Source organism: Aythya marila, assembly GCF_965140915.1.
Source record: "Aythya marila genome assembly, chromosome: 3".
NCBI classification, from domain to species: Eukaryota; Metazoa; Chordata; class Aves; order Anseriformes; family Anatidae; genus Aythya; species Aythya marila.
In genome coordinates, this window is record NC_139044.1 from 114,399,420 (window position 1) to 114,414,244 (window position 14,825).

At 43.7% G+C, this 14,825-nt stretch overlaps 1 protein-coding gene across 2 annotated transcripts in view; it reads right to left on the reverse strand.

The window, feature by feature from the left end:
- Positions 1-14,825, reverse strand: part of RCAN2 (regulator of calcineurin 2) — an 80,911-nt gene that overhangs the window by 13,971 nt on the left and 52,115 nt on the right. For both annotated transcript variants that reach the window (XM_082758050.1, XM_082758051.1), the window contains one exon: positions 1,962-2,135. In XM_082758050.1, the coding sequence (XP_082614176.1) occupies positions 1,962-2,135 (174 nt within the window). The remainder of the gene's footprint in view (positions 1-1,961; positions 2,136-14,825) is intronic.

The window sequence follows — 14,825 nt, forward strand, 5'->3', positions numbered from 1 at the left end:
GCAGGGTTTCAGCATCAGTCTCAGCAGACAAGGCCTGCAGATGAATTTTCCCCTCAACCTTACAGATGGTTCCTCTACAGTAAATACACTGCGGGGGGCTGTTACATGAGCAAAGCTACAATGTTTGTGCCTATCGTGTATGTTCTCTGAGAATAAGAGCAAAGCTTTGGTACCCACAGTTGCATGGTAAGAGACTTCTGAGGCTAAAATGGTATTGTTGTGATCTGCTTGCTTACAGTCCTAAATAAGAGCAAGCATTAGATTAGAAACCAGTAATTCTTGCACCAAGGCAGGAATTTCAGAAACTTTCCGACTATTTGGTTTCTTTAGTTGATGTGATAAAGGAATCTATCATGTTCCTTAGTCGTTTGCAACTAATTATACTCATTTTATTTCTATCTTAACTTCCCTAGTTTAATTCTTGCTCCTTTTTTTTCTATTAAAGAAACCTCAGCATAAACGAATTACAGCACAGCTACAGGCATACCTGAGCAAGTTTAAAACCAACTCGGGCCCAGAAGCAATGAACTGCATTTACATGAAAGCAAGTTCAAGATAAACACCCTGCTATTTCTGAATGGATTCTGCAAAAGCCCAGTTTGGGTCTCTCCACTTCACGTTCCCCAGAATTTCTAGGTCTGGAAGTGCTGATTCATTCTGGCTCAGGGCCATACAAACACACACTGCTCCAGACACTGTGCTGCTTCCACAAACTCATTCCCTGGACACAACTAGTAAGCTCTTTTAAGATTGAATGCACTGGAGAACATGGTGCAGATACCTAAATGGTTTTGCAGGAAAGCAGCTTGGATATGGAGAGGAATCATTGTTATGCAAGTTGCTCTTTTTCTTGGGTTATCTCAAATTTCATGTTAATCTCTTGACTGTTCAACTAGAGTGAAATGACTCCCCAGTCTGCTTACCAGCAGGTTTTAAAACCTTTCAAAAAAAAAAAAAATCTGAGCCAGATCTAGGAGTTAAGGGCCTTTAAAATGGGATCTAGGTAGATTTTCAACACCTAAATCCAGCTGTAAAATCTTCTGAACCATCTAACCTGTTAAGCATATTGGGGTTTTCACTGCTGCAGTTTCCCATCTTCCTGAGAAGGTTCTGCTTCTGCCTAGGCTCAAAGCAGCTCCTATCCTGCCCCAGCTGCAGAGATTCAAAATTTAAAAGCCTCTTCGTTTAATTAAGATCTTCAAATGAGCCTGCCCTTAACCTAAGGCCTCTATCTGGCAGCTTAAAGCACACTCCCATTACTTACAGGCACTGGTGAGTATCCCACAAGCCACACTGACCACGGCTATTTATTAAAATACGATTAGAAGAGGTGGTGGTCTAGGCTCTCAAGCTCCCTCATCTTTCTGGTTCCTGGCTGGGAGATCCAAATTCTCTCTCCCTTGGTCAAGAAGAATCGGACCTTCGTTTTCTACTTTCAAGTAGAAAGTGATGAATATGATCACTTATCTCCCCCAAGCTGGAGGCATTCTTCTCCCTACCATCTTCTCCCTTGTACTTGAAATTAATGAGCTCCTCTTTTAGAAAATTCACGCATCTATTTAGTTAAGGGAAAAAATGGTTGGAGAAAGCCTAACTGTGGCTCAGGGCTGCAGCCAGATAATTCAGCCCTACTTCTTTTATGACCTTACATACTTTACTGCCTTTTATTTTTTTTCTTTTATGGCTAGAAAGTTACCCACGGCAAATACCAGATGTTGTAAATCAGTTCTAAGCTATGTAACTTGTGTGTTGAATAAGCAACCTGGGTCCCAAGTGGTCCTTTAAATTAACTGTAGACCCGCAGGGCAAGTACAGCTCACGCAACAGAAGGATGTTTGAGTAATCTTTTAGCACCAATATTGGGCAAGGGAGAAACTTTTATTGCTTTTATTCAGCTTTATTGTACAATATTTCTATAAAAGCTATGCACTAACACAGAAGTAGATATGAGATTTCATTACCTGTGCGAAATACAACTTTAACTTCTTCCCTCTGAACTGTGTTTCGTGCAGCTCTATCCTGGCACGAGCGGCTGATTTGGGACTACTGAAATTTATCCGCACGCGTCTGAAGCTCTTAAACAGCTGGAATGTCACACAGTCATCGTAGGCACGGAACAAGCCTTCAAATTTCTCCTGCAAATGAAAAAGAAACAACAGTGAAGATTAACTTGGTGTTCTGTCACATCAGTCTGTTCAAACATGATCTGGAGCTTGAGGAGGACAGTTTAATCAGCAGGTTTCAGCCTTGGGGGTGGCTGTCCACGGGTGAATAAGGGCTCTGCGAAAAGAAGCTAGGGAAAAGCATTGGGCTGAAAAGTGCTGACCTCTGGAAAATGTTTGAGGGAAGCAGTTTTCAAATTGAGAACCCACCGGCTATTGAACTTCTCATAAAAGTTGAGCAAGACGGTGATGGCATAGCGCTTCATGAAATGAGGCTGAAAAGGGCAGAAGGCTGAGAATACCAGACGACTGATCTCATCTGTACAAAAGCAAACACTGTGCAGAATGACAACGGAGTCAGCAGACACAGCCAGGCCTGCTGGAACTGAGGGCTACATTCAAATCAGCACTGTGGTCTCGCTTTGCATTGCGTATTACATTTTTTTCTGGATGTTTTGTCATTTAGATGCTTAGAGCAGATATAGACCTAGTCCTTGAGAGTCGGCGTAGCAGCAGGAAAAAATGATTCGATGGATGGAAACAGCGACCTGGCCCAAAGACAAATTTCAGGCTTAAAAATGTTGCGCTACAGAACAGCATGTCCAAAAGCACGTGACGCAAATAAGGATATTTTAACACTGTGAGAGAGGTCTGAGAAATACCAAATCTCTGGATCTGGACATCAGCAGGAATTCAAGGTATGGTAGCACCCCTGGAGGATCAGACTCCCTCTGTTTTCTCTGTAAGCTACGGGCACACCGACTAGCATCACATCATCAAATGAACCTGATGGCCTTAACTCTGATACCTGCACGGGTCTTTTCATGCACACAAGCAAACATTCATAAATGTTAAGACCAAAAAGGAGTGGTTATTTACGGAGTCTAACATTTGTGCTTCCTCAGACCTGAGGCTGCCATCCAGCGAGGACCACAAGAAGTCCTAACATTTTAACATCTGCAGTCAAGACTTGAAGTCTTAGAAGATGGGGAATCAACCAGAACAAAATCCCTTTTATTAGGAGTTCTTCATCCTGCAAAAAAACCTGTTTGAAATATTTCATCCACTGAAGGCTATTGTGTCAGGTGGGAAATAACCTCATGTGTGCTCTGATATATCTGCAAATAAGCACTTTCTTACGTATTTAGGTGACTTCTGTTCTCATGGAGGAAAATAATTTCTTATCTCTTAGAGTGGCTAATGGGTAGGGGCTGCAGAAGGAGAAAGAAAAAACTCCATTTGTGTAATCTGATCAATACTTCAGTCCTCATCTGCTACAGGACAAGGAGTACAAAACTTCTTTGAAAAATGTACCCCAAAGAACCACAGGCAGCAGGGGGACATGAGCAGAGCTGCATCCTCCTGCCAGCACCAGAGGCTTGTGAAAGAGTTAACTGGAGAACAAACCAGTTGCATGGAAAAGAACACGAAACCTCGGTGCGCATGTTCCACGTTTCCTTTCATTCCCTGCCAGCTCTGTGGTCTTCTTCCCCATAACTGATATTCCGTCCCTGGCAGCCTTTCAGAAGAACCTCCCCGTGGTCTATTAAGCTTTCATGATTTTCATTTCATTTCGCCTGACCTCGCTCACCTCTTCCTCTCACCACGGGGGATACTTTGAAGGGGAAAAAAAAAAAAAAAGGAAAAAAGAAGAGAGCTCAGTGGTTTGGTCAGGGGCAAGGAAAGGCACACAGCAATCCCACAAACAGCAGGAAGCTGATGGGTTTGTACAAGCAGGTCTAGTCACAGCACCCAGCATTTAAATTGTCAATATTTCACACCTTTGTTTGATTTTTTTTTTGTTTTGTTTTTTTAAGACTTTTTTTTTTTTTTAAACACTTTTTGCACAATTTAATTTTCCCAAGCAGACGTCTGCCTCAGGTTGGAATTCGGCTAAAGGTCAGCCAAACACAGCAGTCCCCGCAGCCCTGGCAGGGTTGGGATGTCATCTGTGCAGCCTGCAGGAACCTGGGCAAAAAGGGTCAGGGAGGGAGACAACAGGACAGCAGAGGGATGTACATGTAGAGTTAACTGATAATATTGAGTACTCAGGAGGTAACTACCTGTTGCAGCTGACTGTTTAGTAGGAAAAAGATTCCTGGTTTTTCACCCTGGCCAGTCTCACGCCTGCCTTCTTCTTGCATAGCACATAAAAAGCCCATGGGGTCCAGCCCTTAGGGGACAGCACATCCCCTAAGGATGTGGGACAGCAGGGAGGGGAACCAGCCTCCAGCTCATCCCAACACCAAGCACAGCCACTGCACCAGCCAAAGGCATCCACACAGCTCGCTTTTGCTGCGTTTTTGGCTGATTATCATAATGACCTCAGCAAAGGTCATTAATCACCAGCTGCAGCTAATGGTCCTCAGCTGCATCTTGAGCCGGCCCAGCTCCTCCCTGCTGGATATTAATTCCCAGCAAGAGCTTCATGCCTTCATTGTTCTGGCCTGTGACTTCTGGTAGCTGCAGAATGCACTTAGCTGGGTAAATGTCCTTCAGAGCCACTCTGGTCTGTAAGAGAATGGATCTTATACATCTTAAAGACCTTTAGCAAATTCTCTCCCCCTTCAAGTCTTTTGGATAAATAATTCAGGACTCAATCATCTCAATGCAGGGCTTTTAAAGCACTTCTATGATTCAGGATTTTTAAAATGCTTTTAAGTCTCTAAACTTTCTGAATACTTTTTAAATTTCTGAAAAATCAGAGAGAAACGTCTGAGGTTAGGCTGTAGTGTTGCTTATCTTAGAGTAGAAAGTGAGTCAAAATTCAGAAAGTCATAAAGTTGTGCGTTTATTTCCTGGATCCTGGCAGTCTTCATCCATCCAAAGTACATCTCTGGGGGACCCAATTAATGCTCTGACAAATTTCACTGCCGTTCATTTGACCAGCACTGCAGTTCTCATCTGCTCCCCTGGGGACTCCGTGCCCCTCTTCAGCACTGGCTGCCTTTCCCCACATCGCACCTGCAACCTCACCTTGGCTCCCGTATCCCATCACTCAGCACCACTAGCAGTTCCTGGGCTTTTTATTATTAGGACTAGAGGGAACGGCCTCAAGTTGTGCCAGGGGAGGTTCAGGTTGGAAATGAGGAGACATTTCTGCTCAGGAAGAGCAGTCAGGCATTGGGATGGGTTGCCCAGGGAGGTGGTGGAGTCACTGTCCCTGGGGGTGTTCAAGGAGAGGTTGGACGTGGTGCTTGGGGACATGGCTTAGTGGGTGACATTGGTGGTAAGGGGGGTGGTTGGAGCAGGTGATCTTGGAGGGCTTCTCCAACCTGCATGATTCTGGGATTTATGACAGCTGATGTGAGGATGAGCAGAGCACCATCCAAGGAAGAAGGGGTGCTGCAGTGATGCCCAAGCTCCAAGTCGCAGAGCACGAGGGCAAAGTTGCGCACCCGTGGACTCAAACCTATTGCTGCTACTAAACAGGAGCCTGCCGGGGGAACCGGAGCCTGCAAGGCACACAACAGAAGCGATTGGTGAAATGCATCCATGAGGAGGCAAACAAAGCACTGGATGCATCTGGAAAAGTATTTCCAGCAAAGCAAGGGAAGCATTAACAAGTTTATATAAAGCCCCATTACACCTCATTAAGGTTACAGGCTTTGCTGCCTGCATCCCGCAAAGATTAAGGCAAATGGGAACAGGTTCCCATAACGGCTACCAAGATAAAAGGAACGAACAACTTACCGAGTAAGAAATTAAAACGCTTAGTTTATTTAGCAAAGCCAAGCCGGAGAGGAGACATGACTGCCATCCGTAATTTACCAGAACGGTGCAGAGTAAAGAAAAAGCTATTGAAACCGGAGGGCTGTGTTGGCATAAAACAAGCGGAAACAATTGGCATGAATAGGTTTAGTCTGGAAGTTAGGCAAAGGGAGTAATGACTCAGAAACAGCCTTCCAATTACAGTAGCAGTGGTGAAAGGCTTTTTGAGGATGGCGTTCGGTCAGTTCATGCGAGGGACCACGAGAAAGTATCCACACAAGCACTGCAAACCAAGGCTGCCTGAATTAGCAAGTGAATGGGGCTGCGCTGAGGCAAGTTCCTTCCAGTGCTGTGTCCCTGTGATTTATTTTCAAACACTTCGTCCATGAATAGCTGTGCTGCTATTGTGCTCGCTCAGGACAAAAGCCAAAGCCTAATTCAAATCAATGGAAGTCTTTCCACAGCCGTCAGTGAGCACTGGATTCGAGCCCTAGAGCTGCAACACAAATTACATTTTATTCTTCAGCATGTTTACGCGCATTATCACCCTTGTTACACATTTGATTTAGGAGATGGTTGTGATTTAAAACTTCAGCCTAATCCTTTTTCCCGGAGTTCTGTAGGCAAACAAAGCAAACGGTTTTTCAATTTCCATTTTTCTGTTCATTTATATAAAAGAGAATCCAAGTAACTAATTGCACGCAACTACCAAGACATAATTTACAGTTATGAAATAGTTTTTTTCCTGAAATGAGTTCTGCGTTTGATATAAGCTTTCTTAGAAGAAAAACTCCTATCTCCGAGCCCAATGTCTTCTGTTTCAGCACAGCCACACGGGTTGTAACACCACAGAGCTCTCACGGAGCACCGGATGAAAGATGAAAATTGGCAGAACATACGGAGGCTGCGCTCTTCAAAGTCAAGCATTGACTGAAAATTGAAAGAAAAAAAAATTGAAATTGAAAAATCAATGGAAAGTTCCCAGTTTACAGCAATGAGGATGGGCTGGCAGCTTAATCCTAGAGGGATGGAAAGTCATTGAAGTGGCACGCTTCTGTGTGTACATATATATATATATATATATAACTGTATATATATACATATGAGATGCTAGAAAATATCATCAGGAAGTAATTTCAAGATTGCGATGTGTCAGTGCCACTTAAAGGGTGCTGTAAAGAGCTAGTCTGGATGTGGATGGCTCTTGTCATCCGAGATCATGAAAGGTGAAGGCAGGTTGGGAAAGCAACAAGAAGGGCACTGCAAGGATGGCCAGAAAAGTGGTGAGCCCACTGTGGGAGGCAAAGGTGGATGATCTCTGTTTGGGATACAAAGTAGAGTATCTGCAGCTACATCTAAATGTAAGAAGTTAGGAAATATTGTGAAAGGATGGGAAATATCTGCATTAAAATAACCAACAGTGTTGGTATGAAACAGACTGCCTATTAAGAGCTTTAGGCTCAAATTCAAGAGGCTATTGAGCATTTAGACCAGTAAAATTTGGAAATACTACTGCCCCAGAAGTATTAAAAAGGCTAATTACTGACATGAAAAGGATAGGAAGAAAAGATTATGGGACAGCAATACGCATTTCTCTAATTCCAGAAGTCCATCAAAAAGGGACTCATTTCTAAAAATGTGTCTAAACAGAACTTGGAAGAATTCAGTTCACCTCAGGAGCTTTTAACAATTATTTCATGAGCCACAGAAGGCAAACAGGCAGTTTGAGGTAACTCAAGTGAAAGTGTATAAATCTGTTACACGAAAGTAGCCAGTGTAAGCAGCAGCCTAATCAAAACTATCACATTTTCTAGTTCTAAAAATGTAAAAGTTACCAGGCAGCTTTGGAAGTGGGTATGAGAAAGCACGACTGATTCTCAGTTAAATTGCAGGAGTGATGGAAAGGGCAGAAATAGTTTAAATCAGTTATGATGATGATCAATAAAGAGCTCCCATGGTCTCATCTTCATGCCTTTAAGAAATGGCAGGAGACTAAAATATCAATTAATCACTCAGCGATCACCTTAAGGCACAGGTTCTCCCCATCCATTGTGAAATGTGCCCTTCCAGCTGTCGTTCACCAGGGTACGTTTTAGATGGGAACATTTCTACATGTGAGAAATTTTGAAAGGGAGGGAAAAAAAAAACAGGGCAGACTGGGTATTTTGCCAGGGAACCGAAATTACAAAGTACTCTGCAACGACTGCCTGGTCACCCTGCTGTTTTGTTGTATTTCTCACCTCGGAACTCAGTGCACCGTTCTGCTCAGCTCTTCCTAAATAGAAAACCACATTTAGATTAGAGAATTCGAGCATAAAAAGAGGTTGGGTTTCTTTGTGCTTTTTTCCCCCTCATTTATTTGCTTTCATTTATTTTAAATCTTTCAAAATTGCACAATTGTCTCAGTACATCAACAAACCAACACGAGTTTCCTACCCCTGTTCAGGCAGTTTGTTCTGTGGTTAGCTTTCTGGTAAGGGGTAGAGGGCAGGTAAATTGTGAGCCAAAGGTGAAATAAAACAGTACAGGTTAAAAAAGATAAAAACCCTAACAAGCAAACAAAAAAACAATGACAAACATTAAATTTTGCTCTCTCTGCTTAAAAACAAAACTGATTTGCTTGTACTATTGCCATCCTGCTAATGTTAAAGGGGTTCTTAATACCTTTCAGTCCTACTATGCAGTTAGAAAGATGCACATTTTGTGTTCCAGATCTGACAACGAGTGACCTAGTGCAGAGAATTGACGCTAGCCAGCACACACGTAGCCACAAAGCATGCCCAGGTCTGTGGCTCAGGCATTCTGCCATGTTAGACCTAGGTCAGTGCTGTTTTGGCTGCATCTACACAGATCCTGTAGATGCTGAAGGCTGCATCTCCAGGGTTTTGCCGTCCTTACATGCCAGCTTCTAACAGCAAAAATAGTAGATAAAAGGTTGTCTGCTTGCAGATTCAGCGCCTTGCTCCAGAAAGGGAGTTGGAGAAAACGTAGCAGCCATTACATAATGTGGGGTAGGCATTGGTAATTCATCACCTCACAAAAGATGGCCGTGAAAGAAAAAAAAAAAAAAAGAAAAAAAAAGAAAGAGAATCATAGAACCAGTAAGGTTGGAAAAGGAAACGTCAAGCTGGAAGAAGCCTGATAGCTCCACCTGACGCTGGGACGGAGGCAGTAAGAGAATCCCTCACCACCAGTCCTCCTGCAGAAGGACGGTCCAGCCAGGAGTGATAGCACTGCAGCAGCACCGCCAGCCTCCCGGTGAGCAAAACGAGGCAGACTTGCCTCTTGAAAACCAAGCGAGCTACACAAATGCATGTCCTGCTTCCAATTCATCAGCACAACAAAAGGTACGGAGCTGAGATCTGCCCCAGAGCTTCATGGAAGCAGCATTCGCGGTTCAGAAGCGGCTGACAAATGTCAGGGGCACAGAATTTTGCTGCGTTGCCTTTTCTGTTTTTAACCAGCTCACATCCCTGTTTACCTCAAAGTGACGCACATTCCTCCTGCTTAGCTCCACTGATCTGGAAACCAAAGGCGCCTTCAAGATGAAATAAACCGTTCCTGTGGCAATGCCAGGGGGGTGATTTAATATACTTTGGAGACTTCTCAATTCCATTTCACACCCAACGACTGAGCTTGAGGAAAAAGCCACACTTTACATTTCTTTTTTTCATAGGAACTCTGCTATTTTACTGTATTGCCCACGACAGCTTTTCTGAGCGCTCCACATTGCAAGCCCTCCAGTTGCAGATGCTGCATCCCCGAAACATGGGAAGGAGGCTTTCCAGCCGGCTGGCTGAATGCACGTTGTAGGAATAGATCCTTTAGTTCTGCCCCTGCCTGGGGAGTGCCCTGCAGAGACATCAGGCCGGTCTCTGGGAAGCTCCTTTTCATTCCCATGCAGGACGCTATTTTGTGCATCATTCCTCAATCCTTTTTTTTTTTCCTCATCACGTTTGGTAGTGAAAAAAAAAAAGGAAGAGCAAGTTTGTGGAGCATTTAAAATAATTCCTATATTTCCAAGTAGCAGTGTTGCATTTCGGCTTGAGACTGATGAAAATAATGCTGATAATGAATGCAGGAAGAAAAGGTCCTTGCAAGCTGCCCTGAAGTAAGCATTTGGTGTTGTGGGTTTTTGTTTGTTTGTTTGTTTTTAATTATTTATTATTTTTTAAGAATTAAAACAATAAATGGGTAGGTAATGTATACAGTGAACTCCAAGGAGCTCTTCTGCGTTCAGTTTAAGAATGTACATAGCACAACACCAGCTATCAGTTCTGCCTTATTGCTGGAGACATCTACGCCCAACATCTAATTGGTAGCACAACAAATTGCTGTGGATATTTGTAGCCAGCATCAATAACTCTTCAAGTTCCTATCACCTCAGTTTAGCAAACAAAGGTGTGGAAGAAAAACAACCTTAATTAGTTTTTACCAATAGTTGCTCCGTCTCTGCCAACAAGGGCATTCCAGTCGGAGCAGATCTGCACAGGGGGTGCTGAGGACTTTCTGGACGCCCGTTAGCAGTTGGAGCACACCAGGCACGCTCCTGGAGTAATTTCATCTGAAAGGAATCCAGCTCCTGGACTCATCTGTGATGCAAACAGAAGTCCAGTTAATGGAGATGGTTGCCCCATGAGAATCCCCAGCTCAGACTAAAAAATGTGCTGATGTGGACTCAAGCTGGTATCTCTCCCGATGATGGCTAGCTGGCATTCCTGAAAAAGCCTGGAATAAATAAAATGTAATGGCCACTAACAAATAAGGAGCTGCTAGTCAAACTTGTGCAGGAAACTAGGGTTGTGAGGTTATTCATTAGGAGAAACAGCATGAAAAATATTCATAGCACTGTATAAATTTAGGGACTGTAAAAAAAACAGAACCTGAAATGTTCATTCACTTATTATGCTATTTTTCAGGGATGACTGAAAACCTGAAGTTTTATCCCGTTGGCTCTTCAGCATGGACCATTTTTGTTTTCTGTGTGGCAAAAGCGAGGCGAGGACATACGTGTGGTCACAGCGCCCACGCAGGGGAGCTGTGAGGGGAGAAGCACCATTTTCCATTTCCATTCTGGAGAAATCTACTTAATTAGATGATCTAGAAAGTCAGATGATCTAGAAAGCTCAGTCTCTTGTTGCCAAGCTTGCTGGAGTGCCAGGGGACACCTCTGCTGGTGCCAGTGACACAGAAGCAGAACCTCACTGGCCAGAACGCTGACTATGAGAATGAAATATAGGAAAGAAAACACTAAAAGAGCTGAAGAACTTAGTTTTATTTATACGCTTGGAGATGTACTGTTGTAAAACATCCATAAAACCCATATTATTCATTCCCTGTCTTTTTCAGCCCAGTTAACTAGAAAAATAAACAAGAAAAAGCCGTGGGACGGTTTAAACAAATAAAATGCTTGTCTTGCCCATTCCTGATTTACTGGCTTGCCCGCAGTGATCAACATTTACAGCATTTCAGCTGCTTCTCATCACAGTTGCGGGGAATGCTTTTCCCCTTCCCGTCTCAGTGCAACCAAATGCAAACTGCACCAACATAACTCAAAATAAGAGTTCCAGCAAGGTTTGATTGAGAAAGGACACTAATGATTTCAAAGACGACCCTCTAGTAGAAGAAAATAAAAAAACACAAGCAGGAGAGGGGAAGAGAATCTCTTTTATTAATGTTTTTTAATGGGAAAAAGGTAGAAGGGAAAATTATTGACCCAGCAATGCCCATTCTCAGAAGTTTAATATGAAAATCTGTGCTTAAAGTTAACTTCAAATGCAAGCAGTTGACCAGAGACAAAAATGTAGAAGGCAGTGTACACCCACGCCTTAGTCTTTGCACCCCTGCACTAAAGCATGAAGGAAGGAAGCTCTTACCTCCTCTCTTGCCTCTCTGCCTGCTGTTGCAGCCCATAACACAGGGCAGAACAGGCAGAAGCGTGACCACTGTCTGTCGCTCTCCGCTACTGTTTTACTGCTCCTTATTCTTGCCAGTCAGCCTGGCCCATCTGTCATTCCGTCTTACACTTCGTTTGTAAATTACTCAAGCCGCTCTGCTTTCTGTATACATGTGAACAGCTCCTGGAAGCTGCAGCCTCTACGTCTCTCGCTGCACAATGAAAACACAGCACGAGCAGCACTGTGCTACCCCTGGGTGAGCAGCAAACCCACATAAATTCCACGTAAACAGCACTTCAAGGCCAACGCTACGTGAAGGGGTTCAATAACGGCGCCTTTCAGCAGAAATATGTGGTAAAAAAGAAAACTAAGAAAAAATCAGCTTGGGTCAGAGAAGAACAAAGGTGCACAGAGATGAAGTCTGCTTGCATGCACAGCAAGGAGAGGGACATGGGAATGCCTCTCCAGATCTGTTTCAGACATCCTGGCCCATTCAGCTCGCTGTAGGAGATAGAAGGAGCTCAAAGTGGTCACACAGCAGCCACTGTAACTGAATGGATGCCACGAGCAATTCCAACAGATTTCACCTGATGGGCTAGAGAAGGGTTTGAGGGTTCAAAGATGCATGAGGGATGCTTACACCACATCACAGCATGCCTTTCTGCATTTTGTGCTTGTTTAATGCACCATATCTCTGCAGGACACGAGGGCACTTCAGACCTCCCCTTATGGCTTAGTTTGGCTCAGGCCAGGCTTGGCTCAGACTCCACTAACAGTTCTGGTTATCATCTAGGTCAATAAAAGGCGAATGTGTGCATTTCTAGGAGAGTTTCAAGTCAGGAAATGCTCAAAAGGACCGAAAGACTGGATTCAACTATGACCTTCTGCTTCTGAACTTCTGCGTCTGGTCCAGTAACCACTCAAGAGGGTCCATCAGGTTTCCTAAATTGAAAGAAATATGGATTCCTTGGTCTAGTTCTCCCTTAACTTTATATTTTAATCGGTGACAAAATAAAAAAAAGTTTCTAGAACATGAGCAGGTTTACAAGTACTGAAGTGCACCGCGATATGCACTTTTGATGTTCAAGCCTCATTTGTTGTAGGACATAGCGGAAGAAAGCCAACGCAATCCTTAGGAGAAAATGATATTAATGTTTCCAGAGTGGTCCCACGGAAAGTGTCCACAGAGAAGCAAGCCATTAGATGAATCACTCGCTGCTCCCCAGCTGGGCTTGTTGGGGGTCACACCTAACGTGGTCACACGTAGGTGGCAATTCCCTGCTCAGCACAGGACTGGAACACGATGTGCCTCGGGAAAGGAACACGAGTCCATACGTACCGCAGCACCAGCTCAGCTCTGCGTTACACCCCCGGCTCTCCAAAATTAAAATACGAGCACTTCCAAAACTTGTTTTATCTACATCGAAATCAGGCTTTGTTTAAAGATTGTTGCGTTGTAATCTTAAAACCAATTTGGTTCCTGCGAATCAAAATGCAAACTTTCTGCCCTACTCCAAATCGAGCAAACAGAATGTGTATGTTGGGGTTATTTTGGGTTGGTTTGCGGGTTGTTGTGTTTTTTTTTGTTGTTTTCATTCTTTTTTCTTTAGTAACCATGCAATCTCTTTTAATTTGAGAGATCCAGCAAAAACATGTTGAGTTACTGCAATCTCTTAGGCAAGACTATTTCCAGAAAAAGCTTTCATGATTCATGAAAGTTTCCTTCTGTAGCTTGCCAGTGTGTCTTCATTACCAATTCTTTATGTACATGTCATTTGCAACCTGCTTAACTCTTTGTGGTGCTTCCTTCACTAATTCTTCAAAGGGAGAGCTCCTTGTGGCAGGGCAGCACAAGGAGCAGAAAGGTCCTCGACTCGGCTGGTGCTGAGCAGTGCTTACACTGAAACATTGGGGTATTACCAGCACTATTCCCATCCCAAATCCAAAACACAGCACCATGGCTGGACACAGTGCTTAGGGGCATTGTTTAATGGGTGACAGTGGTGGTAGGGGGATGGTTGGACCAGATGATCTTGGAGGGTTTTTCCAACCTGAATGGTTCTATGATGAGCTACTATGAAGAAAATTAAACTTGAATGTTTTCTGATTAGAATAATTTATCATTTAGGCTGGAAGAGATCCATAATATCACGCCCAACATTGACGTAACACTACCAAGACCACTGCTAAGCCATGTCCCTCAGTGCCACATCCTCACATCTCTTAAATGTCTCCAGGGACGGTGACTCCCCCACCTCCCCGGGCAGCCTGTTCTGATACCTGACCACCTCCTCCATGAAGCAATTCTTCCTGACATCTAACCTAAACCTCCCCTGGTGCAACTTGAGGCCATTTCCCAGCATCCTGGTTTGGTTGGGTTAATATATTTAGATGAAGGAGAAGATAAAATGAATTCCTTTGTATTATTACATAGGATGTAGGCTTTCCTCACAACGGGAATCACGATGTAAAAATGGAAAGACACCAGTGAGTGTGTGCACAGACAGGAGAAGGATAACTACAGGTAGCAATCTGCTCCTCCTCATTTCAAATGGCAGAACTGCCACCAACTACCATGATTACATTAATGCATGGCCCTGAAAGAGACCACCGTAAGGGACTGCGAGGGTAGCGTCCTCCCACACTCACCCGCTTTGTGCCCACCGAGGAGCCTCTGATTAGCTATAATCTGCTGGATACAGCTGAGCGTAATGCTGTTATCATTTCAGAGAGTTTAACTGTGAATTTGATTTCGCAGATCGGGGTAGAAAATGGATGGAAAGCATCTGCATAAAGAGAGATTATACAGTCTTCCCTCTAAGCTGCTTTTATATTGTCACTAGCATCCATTTCGGTATTGTCCTATAAAAACCTGACAATGCTTTCTGGTTTGAATAAACTTCAGTGGAAAAAAAACAACGTGCTTTGCACTTTGAGAGGCTGTTTTATCTCCAGAGGCAGGTCACAGCCCTCAGAGGACACCAATAACTGAAGCTGCATTGATACCCAAATATCAGAGAAATGCCGTGTAGTGGTCAACACACAGCTAATCAAA